We start from the raw sequence: 12,126 nt of genomic DNA, 5'->3' as shown, positions 1-12,126 counted from the left end.
TTTGATACACATCTGCCACCATGATCAACCATATAGAAAAAGTTCATTGCTCCAAAAATTATCTCATCATCCTTTATAGGTAGCCGCTTTCCCCATCTCCTGGCAACCACTGATTTGGTTTTTGTCCTGATAATTTTTCCTTTTCCAGAATGTCTTCAAATGGAGCTGTATAGTATGAGTCTGGAAAGGAGAAATCCAGACATATACTGCTGACACACGGCAGGTTTGGTTCCAGACCAGTGCAATAAAATGAATGTCCCAAAACAAGTCAGTTTTTGGTTTTCCAGTGCATATAAAAATTATGTGTGCCAAGGTGCCTAGTGACTCAGTCAGTTAAGCATCCAGCTCTTGATCTTAGCTCTGGTCTTGATCTTAGGGTTGTGGGTCCAGGTTCTGCACTGGGCTCTGTGCTGGGTGTGGAGCCTACTCAAAAAAAAAAAAAAAAAAAAAAGGTAAGTGTGTAATAGCATTGCATCTAAGAAAACAATATACATACCTTCATTAAAAATGCTTTGAGCTAAAAGATGCTGACCATCCTCTAAATTTTCAGTGACTGGTGATCACAGGTCACCATGACATACACAGGTTTGTTATAAGTTTGAAAGATTGCAAGAATTACCAGAGTGTGACACAGAGACACAAAGTGAGCAAGTGCTGTTGGAACATGCTGGACATGCGGTTCCCACAGACCTTTGGTTAGTAAAACGCACAGCGTCTGCAAAATGCGATGAAGTGAGGTTCTCCTGGGCACAGAACTTAACAAAGGCTTTCCCATGTGTTGCAGTGGGTTTGGAGTCCCCGCCACTGTCTGTGTCTGAGGAACGACAGCTTGCCATCCTGACAGAGCTGCCCTTTGTGGTTCCATTTGAGGAGCGAGTCAAGGTGTGTGATTTGGTCTCTTTATAGATTGACTTCATATATGTTATGGTTACTTACATCATTTCAGTGTTAAAGAATTGACACCAACGGAAATATCTCTGAAAGTGCTTAGTGCCAAGCTGGTTACATAATTTGTATTTTTCTCATTAGATTGTAATAGTGGACAGTGATTGGACAGTGAACCATAGTCCAATCAAATACCTCTGTATAGACTTGAAGGATATTTTTTCCTTAGTTGTAACTGTAGTTGAAAAGGCCTGTCACACCATTGTCTTCTTACAATGAGACTATAAGGGCCTTTCGTCTAGTAAATTTTGCATTGTTTTTAAAATGCAAATTTTTTGAAAGATATGCTTCTATACATTATGTTGAGATTATTGATCATAAATACTACTTTATAAAACAGAGTTGGACAGGTATTTTAATTTTCTGCCTGGTGGTTTTTTTTAAATTTTTTTATTTATTTATGATAGTCACAGAGAGAGAGAGAGAGAGAGAGAGAGAGGCAGAGACACAGGCAGAGGGAGAAGCAGGCTCCATACACCAGGAGCCCAACGTGGGATTCGATCCCGGGTCTCCAGGATCGCGCCCTGGGCCAAAGGCAGGCGCCAAACCGCTGCGCCACCCAGGGATCCCTGCCTGGTGGTTTTTGACCAATGTACAAAACTGTTTACATTTATGTTTTGAGATTTAAAATATTTTGTTTGTATTCACCAACTTAGGAAATTTCTAAAAACTGTTAGGCTGTATTCCTAAGTAATGGCATCGAGAAGGTAATTTTAGTCCTGCCCACCTTCTTTATAGGGTGAGCAAAAGAGTGAGTTTCTTTTAAAGCTATTGGTTTCTTCATTAAGACACATAGACACGGGCACTGATGTAAGATGACATTACATGGTTCCTGAGCTCCCTCTACTGGACTTTTAGCATCCAAAAAAATTACTTGAATCTTGTTAGGGAGATATTCTTACTATTAATCAATTTTCAGCTTTACAAAGCTCTTCTTTCTTTTTTTCTACCACTTGGGCTTTTCTAAAGGGTTTGCAAAAGAAAATACTGAAAATTTACTACAGCATGGGACTTTTAAAATTTGTTGTAAAATGGGAAAGGGGGGCAATATTACAAACACATAAGTATTACACATTTACTGATAAGGCATAAAGTCTATATTTGATACCTTGGCTTTTAAAATTTGCTTCACAATTTATGGAGATAGAAAAGTTAAGATTTATTTAGCAGTTTTCCCTTGTGTTGCTTATGTTTGTAAGAAAAAAGTTTCAGATAACCTGACAACTTCCCCTGTTTATTAGATCTTTCAAAGGTTGATTTATGCAGATAAGCAAGAAGTTCAAGGAGATGGCCCATTCCTGGATGGAATTAATGTCACAATAAGAAGAAATTATATTTATGAAGATGCTTATGACAAACTTTCCCCAGAAAATGGTATATATAATTCTGTCTATATGTCTGCATGTAGCAGGGGGAGGCTGAAGGAGTATTTTGGAAGATGGTTATCATTAAAACATTAGTGTGCATCATTTTGTTTGGCAATGACTTGTTAACAGTGAAATGTAGTATGTCAGATTTGGCAGATGTGTCAAATAACATTCCCAAGATCGACAATTATAATAGAAGCCTTTCAAATACCGATTTTTTTTTTTAAGGCAAGAAACTCCACCCACAAATGTCCATCTGCAATTTAGTTGACAACTTTAATTCTGAAAATATTGGTGGGCAGCCATTGACATTCTGTAGTACATATGATAATCTATTTACGTAAATATTATAGACTCTAAGCCATATTTAACAGAGCAGAATAAACCTCAACACAGTGCAGACCTCTCTACAGATAGGCGTAGGCTTCGGTGACGGTACTAGTAGGTGAACGCAGGGGATCCACACTGACAGTGATTTGCATTGCATTTACAGCTCAGCGACATATTCTGTCTTATGTGAATATTTGACATGCAGTGTTAAATGTGTAGTATTATAATTTATGTATTTAATAATTTTAGCTTCAGTATACGGTATCCATGACATTGCATTGAATTGGGGCTCGATCAGCGCAGAGAATCAACAACAGAAGCTTGGCAAGATCTGGATCACAGTTTTGGTAGATGATGGGAGGGTGTCAGAAGTGAAGTAACAGTTGCCTCTTCTAGGGGAGCAAAACCTCAAGTAATTTTTTTTTCTTGGGGACCTGATTGTGTCACTCTGTGGGAATAACAGAGGATAGCTGGCAGCAGTCTCTGGCCACTTCTCTGTGCCAGGTTTTTTTTTTTTTTTTTAAAGATTTATTTATTTATTCATTCAGAGAGCAAGAGAGAGAGGCAGAGACACAGGCAGAGGGAGAAGCAGGCTCCATGCAGGAAGCCCGATGTGGGACTCGATCCCGGGTCTCCAGGATCACACCCCAGGCTGCAGGCGGCACTAAACTGCTGTGCCACCGAGGCTGCCCCTGTGCCAGGTTTTGTGTGCAAGGGTTTGATGTTCACCTAATGTTGTCTTATCATGTAATCTGTGCTGAAGCCCACTGAAGCCAGATACCACAGACTCACTCCTGACTCCTGGCTGTGAGCTCTCCACTGCACCAGCTTCCTCTTGCCTCATATAGTATGTTTTTAAATTTTCTATATGAACAAGGCAAAAAATCTGGGACTCTGACTTCAAGAAGCCCAACATATTTTTGGGGAAAAAAAAAAAAAAAGATCTCCCTCCTTGGGGATCCTGTCCCTGTAAATGAGCTCTCGTAGTTGTGTCTCCCACTTGGCCAGGGCTCCCTATTCTGTGGGATGCAGTCCTTATCCTTTGCTCCCCTGAAACAGCTGGTGCTCAGTAGATGTTGAATTTGCCACTGAACCCAGGGAAAACTCAGTAGACAGACAAAAGTGATAAGTGTGCCATCGGTTCAGAAGTCTTGGGAACAGAATTGAGGTGTGGTTGATGCTGGAGGGTTTTGTAAAGCAGTAGGATTTAGAAGAGGGAAGACAGTGGTACAGGTGGGGGAGCAGTGATGGGCATACCAACTGTGCACAGGGCTGGTGCAGACTCAGAATGCTGGGGTCAGAATGAGCTCCTTGGCCAAAATGAGAGTATGTGTGTTTATCAGTAGTTCTAAATTAACTTTAAAACTGTTTCATGTAGATGGTTTTTAAAGACCTTACTGTCCAGGGTAACCCCGGTGGCTCAGCGGTTTAAGCGCTGCCTTCAGTCCAGGGCGTGATCCTGCAGACCCGGGATCAGGTCCCACATCGGGCTCCCTGAATGGAGCCTGCTTCTCCCTCTGCCTGTGTCTCTGCCCCTCTCTCTGTGTGTCTCTCATGAATAAATAAATAAAATCTTTTTAAAAAAAGAAAAAAATAAAAATAAAGACCTTACTGTCCAATTACAACAAGCCCCAAATTTCCTTTTTTTTTTTTTTTTTTAAGATTTCATTTATTTATTCACGAGAGACATGGAGAAAGAGGGGCAGAGAGGCAGAGGGAGAAGCAGGCTCCCTGTGGGGAGCCTGATGTGGGACTCGATCCCAGCACCTCGGGATCACACCCTGAGCTGAAGGCAGATGCTCAAATGCTGAGCCACCCAGGCATCCAAAACCTCAAATTTCCTAATGAATCCTTTAGGTTAAAGTTATTCAGAAGTTGATCACGCCTTAACTCCCCAGGTGTGTGCTGATACTTGTGTTGAGTTTAAGGGACTTGGAAGAATCTTCTCCTAATACATAGGTTATAATGCTTTATATCCCTACAGATGTTCTCTAATTCAGGCCTTATTAACAATAGTTTTTTAAACCATGTGTTAAAATTGTTATTTTGCTAGGGAAAGTAGTAAAATTAAATATCATCTCAGAATGTGTCACTTATTCATGGGAAATTGGTGTGAAGTGCTTTGTTGACTGATTATTTACACATAATCAGTTAATATGATTGCTCCATATGCCATCTCATCCTTACAGCACATCGGGCCTTTATGGATACTCATCCTCTCCTATTCATATCTTCTCAAGACAGTTTTCTTTCTTTTCTTCTCTTTCTTCTCTTTTCTTTTCTTCTCTTTTCTTTTCTTTTCTTTTCTTTTCTTTTCTTTTCTTTTCTTTTCTTTTCTTTTCTTTCTTTCTTTCATTTTACTTATTAAGTAATCTCCATACTCAGTGCAGGGCCTGAACTCACAACCCCGAAACTGAGCCAGCCAGGTGCCCCGTAGGCCAGTTTTCTAGAGTGTGGGTGTAAGCCCCATGGGTGGTTGAGCTGACTGCTGGAGCTCAGAGACATGAAGCCATTTCTTCTCTTATTGGGTAGTCAAGCAGTGCTGGTCCCAACACCAGGCTACCATGTGTGTTCTATACCCTGCCCCACCCAAGCGTGCGAAGGTAGAGAAATGATCACGGTTATCTCTGGACAACTCTAGACTCTAGCTCTTTGTATCATCTGTTCTCTTGGCTAAGAATCCGCTAGAGCTGGCTCTGAACTGTACTCTAGTTGGTTCCTGAGACCTCTCTATGCTTTTGTGTGTTGGCTGGTTTTATTATGTTTCATTTAACGGGCAGAATGTATTACATTGTTTTCCTGAACAAGAAACTATAATAGGGTAAAATTCAGGTAACATTTTACTTAGGTTTTAGGGGTTTTTTTCCCCCCTCCACTAAAACCTTCATGTGTAAGTAGATATTTTAAATTTGTTCTTAGAAACAAATAATGAGGGCAGCCCCGGTGGCCCAGCGGTTTAGTACCGCCTTCAGTCTGGGGTGTGATCCTGGAGACCCAGGATCAAGTCCCACGTCAGGCTCCCTGCATGGAGCCTGCTTCTCCCTCTGCCTGTGTCTCTGCCTCTCTCTCTCTTCTCTATGTCTGTCATGAATAAATGAATAAAATCTTAAAAAAAAAAAAAGAAACAAATAATGAGGGGATCCCTGGGTGGCTCAGCGGTTTACCACCTGCCATCAGCCCAGGGCATGATCCTGGAGACCCGGGATCGAGTCCCACATTGGGCTCCCTGCATGGAGCCTGCTTCTCCCTCTGCCTGTGTCTCTGCCTCTCTCTGTGTGTGTCTCTAATAAATAAATAAATAAAATCTTAAAAAAAAAAAAAAACAGTAATGGCCAGATACCTCACAGGCTAGATTTGACTCTGAAAACATTATTGTGGCTAATACATATTACTGTTTACAGAAATGAGCTTTGGGGAACATAGAATCTCAATTCTAGCCAACTTAGAGGGTGACTTCTGTGACTGGCCACTGAGTCTGCAGAAGCCAATGACACACCCCTGTTCCCCTTACTTCCGCTATAGCTATAGGGGAACGGGTGTGGTAAAAGGTGGGCCCGGGCTGAGTGTTTGCCACTTAGAACATTTGTGCACTTAGAATTTTTACAGGATCTCCTACTAACTGCTGACCATCAGTTTGAGAAATAATTATATATGACAAACAAATGCTTATAGTCCTTCCTTGAAACTGGGTATTTAAGAGGAATATGTTAAGGTGAGAAATACCCAACTATATTTTTGCATTCCATCTATAATTATCTGCTTAGATTTCTTTTGGCATTTTCGCCAGATCTTGAGAGTGAAGATATTTTATAATTCTATTAATCAGAATAATGCAAATAACATATTCATGGAGTCAGTAAAAAGCATTTTTTCATGTAACTATAGCTAAAATTTAAAAATAGAAGAGAATATGGTTTAGTATAAAAGCCTGTGCTCTGTCGCCAGTAGACCTATCTTTAAATTACAGCTCTTTAGAGTGGTAGCTATATGTCTTTAGATACATAGAGACATATAGCTACTTATATGTATATATATACTTATATGTAGATGTATATGTATACTTATATGTATACTTGGTTTTGTCACTGCAGAATGAAGATAATTCTTTTTTTTTTTCAAGTTTTTATTTAAATTCTAGTTTGTTAACATACAGTGTAATAATGGTTTCAGGAGTAGAATTTAGTGATTCATCACTTCCATACAGTGTTTAGTGCTCATCACAACAAGTGCCCTGTTTAATCCCCCTCACCCAGGGGCCTATCCAGAATGGGGATTGTTCTTAACCAGAAGGTTGTTAAAGGACTTGAAGTAAAGTGTATGAAATCCTAGTATAAATTCTAGCTAGTGGTAAATAATCAGTGGTCGTTATTCTTTACAAAGTATGAGAGCGAGCTGTAACCAGATGGTTTAGACCTGTTTGCCTTATTCCTGTGGGAAATGCAGGCATTAACGTGGCACTTGCCTGGCACAGCATTTGTCCCCCCTGCTGGCAGGACAGGGGTTGCCCTTCCCCGTGCCAGCCCAGTGAAAGATGATGTCTGTACTGCTGTGCACAATGGTGTAGATCTCAGTTCATACAATAAATCATCCTGGCCCTGTTTGAACCATATTACAGAATATTCACAGCCAGGTTCTGTCTTCAGAAGTACTGACACTGTCCCACCACAGTGTTGGAGGCTCTAGCAAGCATGTGTTCTGCTAAGCCCCTTTCTGGAGTGTTTTCTCCAGGTCCCCATCCCTTGGGATACTTGGGGTTGCCACATAAGAAGCCTGAACGATGTCAGCCACTTGTTAAAGCCCGGGAACTCTGGCACCACATGCATACCCTGCTCCTTAGCACACTCACTTGGCAGCCCACCGCCTCCGCCCTCCCCACTTGCTTAGATGCAGAGCATCCAAGACACAGGTGGGGAAAGGTGAAGGATGTGCCAGTTGCTTTCTCAAACCTGCACCTTGATTAAGCCTTTCCAATGAAGACCACCTGGTTTGGACTTTTGGCAGAATCGCTTTCTTTGGCCTTTGTTTGGTAGCTGTGTACCATCGTAGGTGAGTCCAGGGATGTTTCCCTGCTGATAGCAGAACTGTCCTCTTGAGGACCTGGGCGGTAATTACTCTAAGATATCAGGCATAATTAAGCAACTTCACAATTTAAAAAGATTTTCATCTTTGTGGCACACTTTTTTTTTTTTTAATTTTATTTATTCACGAGAGAGAGAAAGAGAGGCAGAGACACAGGCAGAGGGAGAAGCAGGCTTCATGCAGGGAGCCTGACGTGGAACTCAGTCCCAGGGCCTCGGGATCCCGACCTGAGCCAAAGGCATACACTCAACCGCTGAGCCACCCAGGTGTCCCTTTGTGGCACACTCTTAACCCAAAAGACTTTCACCCTTTCAGCCAGATACTGCTTTTAAATGATAAGGTAGACTCTAGGTCCTGACTCTGCTACATTGTTCACCTCTTTCAAACACTGTACTGTTAATTGCACTGACATCTTCTTTATTCATTTATGTTTTCTGACTTTCCTGGTAACAGTTTCTATTCCTCTAGTGCTCTTATGTACTTAATTCCCTCCCTCCTCTCCTAGTATTAGAGTGTCATATCCTTTAGAATATGAGGGATAACTTTATTTTCTCCTGAGCACTCTGTTTCCCCTCACCTCAGTGTGTGATCCATTAACTTCTTTCTCTTTCTCCTCTTGGCTTTGGGGAAAATATGCATCCATCTGTCTCATCTTCTATTATTAATCTCAATTGATTTTTTTGAGTCTTACATTAATATATCTCTAATATTCTTGCTCCCCTTCCCAAAACTTCCTGTAATACCAGCTTATTTTATTGCTTTCTTTTAAAATCTTTTCTCCTCTGCACCCCCCTTCCCCCCGTTACCCTTGTTTTAACAGAGCCTGATTTGAAAAAGCGGATCCGTGTGCACTTACTCAATGCCCATGGCCTGGATGAAGCTGGCATTGACGGTGGTGGCATTTTCAGAGAGTTTCTGAATGAGCTGCTCAAGTCAGGATTTAACCCCAACCAGGGGTTCTTTAAGACCACGAATGAAGGTCTTCTGTACCCCAGCCCAGCCGCTCAGATGCTCGTGGGGGATTCCTTTGCCAGACACTACTACTTCCTGGGCAGGATGCTTGGAAAGGTAAAGTAACTGTGTGTGAAAATGGATCTCAGACACATGATGTTAAAGTTTTGCAATTCTATGTGGTTGCTATCTGTTTTGTTGAAAATCTTTCATCAAAATTGCTGAAGTAATTTTGGTAAACCCTGAACAGGATTCTTTCACATAATTAACATTTCACTGTTATACATTCCATACACAGTGGTCACTTACATAAATCATTTGTACAGTGTAGAAACCCCAGGGAACATAGGACATGAAGTCTGTTGGTAGCTATCTGTAGCCATCAGTGAGCACCCTGGAAATACTGCAGACCTCCCTGTTGTTCCTGTTGACCATGTTCATTCCTTTAATGTTCTGTAAACTTTTAAGATGCTACAAGGCAGGAGACTAGTTGTTTGGTATGGGTTAAGTTTATTATGTTATATGCACACTCTAGGAAAATGGTCCCTAAGAATGACAGGATAGTATTGCTCTAGAAACCATTGTTACACACCCGCCGCTACACAAAGAGTTTTATGTCAAAGAAAGGAAAAAAGGAATCATGTAGCCTAATGGAAGCATCCTATTTAATGGTGAAACAGTGATAAAGCAGATCAGTCCTACCCTGTTGTAGCCCCTTCGGGTGGCTACAACGGAACACCACAGCCTTGGCAGCTTATAAATCACAGACATTTCTTTCTCACAGTTCTGGAGGCTGGACGTTCACCATCAGGGTGCCATGTGGCCTCACTTGGTAGGGGCACTTCTCCTGCTTCATTACCTAGGGCCATCTTTCTGGGTCCCTTTAATAAGAACACGAATCACATTCCTGAGAGCTCCATCCTCCTGACCTAATCACCTCCTAAAGGCCCACCTCCTAATGCCATCCCCCCACCCTGGGGGATTAGGACTCAGTGTGTGAACTTCCTTGGAACACCAGCATAGCCTGTGGGTATGCCAAAGGCAGGGAGCAGCAGGGGTGGCTGACTAATTCCCTGTGGGTCAAATGCAGTCCAAAAAAGCAATTTAGTTGTTTTTCTTTTAAATCGCTTACTAACATTTTTAAATGGGGAATATTTATATGCAAGGCTATATTTCTGGGATACTTTGTTTTATTTTGTTTGCATCTTTGTACTTGAAACAAATTCCGCATCAACAGTTGCTAATCCTAACAGGATACAGCTGGCAAATATCCCAATAAAATCTATAATTGAGACTTAGGTCTAAACTGCTCTAAATGAGGTGGGAAATCATCTAGGCTACTTCCCCGGGAATGGAAAGTCGATTCTTGATTTTTTTTCTCTGAATGAATGATCCATTCCACTCATCATAACTTCACAATAGAGAAAGCCTGAAGTGTGTGGGGCAGCGCACAAGGATCTCCCAGGATTCAGACTTACTACCAAATAGTCACTCTAGTGACAAGTGACTCAGGCTTATCCCAAACCCACTGTGTAAATCAGAAGCCCGCTGGAGTACCCTGAGGGTCGAGGGCTAGAGAGAGCATGGTGCTCAGGACTCAGCAGCTCCCTGAAGGACATGGTACCTTCCTGTCCTCACCAACAGTGCCTTCATGGCTCTTCATGTGGGTTTCAGCCAGGCACCAGCCCCAGTTCAGAAGATATCTTCCTTGTTTTTGTTATTGGGATTTATCTTGTGGCATAGAATAAAGATGCAACATATCTGAATCTGTAAAAGGACATAACATATCCAATAATAAAACTAATATTTTTTAATAAAACTAATATTAAATAAAATTTATGTTACTCAGGAATCTTTGGTGTCTTATTATAGATAGATAGATGTTTTCCATGGTATTTAGGAGAAATTTGTTAGGATTTTTGGATAGTCTGGGAATGCATTTTGATTTCCCCTATTTAAGACTGGAATTGGAATGCCTGATACTATTTACTGCCCAGTACATTTTGAGAGACAGATTGGATTTTCACACAAGAATCATAATCCCTACAGTTTCTGCAGGTCAAAGGTATGACTAGACGTGACACTCTAGAATCAAGGGTAGCAACAACTACAGCCTCTGTCCAAGTCCAGCCACCTATTTTTTGTAGTCTTAAGAAAAAAAAAAAAAAAAAGGTTTTACTGGAAATCAGCCAGGCCTTGTTTACATTTTGTCTGCGGTTGCTTCCCCCACAACAGCAGTTGAACAAAGCCTAAATAAGGTGTATGCTCATGGGGTCTTTCCAGGACATGTGCTGGCCCTGCTTAGGGCTAAGCCAGCAGACAGATCATAAAGAGCCAAGAGCCTTTGTGTTACATAATAGAAAGTTTGGTCTCGGGGATCCCTGGGTGGCTCAGCAGTTTAGCACTTGCCTTCGGCCCAGGGCGTGATCCTGGAGTCCCAGGATCAAGTCCCACATCGGGGTCCCTGCGTGGAGTCTGCTTCTCTCTCTGCCTGTATCTCTCCCTCTCTCTCTCTCTGTCTCTGTCTCTCATGAATAAATAAATAAAATCTTTAAAAAAAAAAAAGTTTGGTCTCCATACTGTGGATCATGAAAAATCATTGTTTGGAGCAAATGGCTGAGACTTACTACATTTGTAAGGAGTCAGCATGGGGCAAATTGATTTTAGAGGGTAAGACTCAGGAGTTACAAGTTAAAGGTCTGGGACAGTGGCCTAGCTCCTCAGTGATACTGGCTGTGATCATAGCAGTATGATGCCATGAGGTCAGCAAGACTGAGAAGTGACTGCAAGATCAGCCCTCAAGTCTTGATTTCCCTGGTGCTTGTTCTTACAACTGCTTTATTAAGAAATGACTCACATACCCTGCAGTTTGTCCTGTTTAAGTGTGCGATTCAGGGGCTGGCTCAGTCAGTGGAGCATGCAACCCTTGATCTTGGGGTCATGAGTTCAAGCCCCATGTTGGGCATGGAGATCACTTGAATGAATGATTTGTTTTTTTTTAAGTGTGTGATTCAGTAGTTTCAGTAGATTCAGAGTTACGCAACCATCACCACCATCAGATTTAGAACATTCATCACCTGTGTCCTAACACTTTTCGTTTCCCCCAGACTCTAGGCAAGCCCTAATTTACATTTAATCTCCATAGAGTGTCCTGTACTGGACATTTCATGTAATTGTACCACACGTGTGTGGCCTTCAGTGAATGGCTTTCTTCACCTGGCATCATGTGTTCAAGGTTCATCAGGGGTGTAGCCTGTGTCAACATGTCAGTCCTGGCATTGCGAAGTCCTTGTCCCTTCTGTAACAGTCGTCCATCCATCAGGTGAAGGGCATGTGGTTGTCCTTGGTGATGTTTTCAGCGGAGAGGTATGATGAAAATGAGTTTGCTATGGTGTGATGAAGAGGAAATGGAAGGTATAAAAGCAGAAAAGAGTGTCAATGCCTTTTCAGAAGG

General features: G+C 41.7%; 1 protein-coding gene across 2 annotated transcripts in view; it reads left to right on the top strand.

The window, feature by feature from the left end:
* The window catches only part of UBE3C (ubiquitin protein ligase E3C), a 125,471-nt gene that overhangs the window by 69,284 nt on the left and 44,061 nt on the right, over positions 1–12,126 (top strand). For both annotated transcript variants that reach the window (XM_055335146.1, XM_055335145.1), the window contains exons 16-18: positions 785–882; positions 2,187–2,319; positions 8,542–8,789. In XM_055335146.1, coding sequence (XP_055191121.1) covers positions 785–882; positions 2,187–2,319; positions 8,542–8,789 — 479 coding nt within the window. The remainder of the gene's footprint in view (positions 1–784; positions 883–2,186; positions 2,320–8,541; positions 8,790–12,126) is intronic.

The sequence above is a fragment of the Nyctereutes procyonoides genome, unplaced genomic scaffold (genome assembly GCF_905146905.1).
Source record: "Nyctereutes procyonoides isolate TBG_1078 unplaced genomic scaffold, NYPRO_anot_genome, whole genome shotgun sequence".
NCBI classification, from domain to species: Eukaryota; Metazoa; Chordata; class Mammalia; order Carnivora; family Canidae; genus Nyctereutes; species Nyctereutes procyonoides.
The sequence above is the reverse complement of the archived record's forward strand: the minus strand, read 5'-3'. Positions and strand labels throughout refer to the sequence as shown.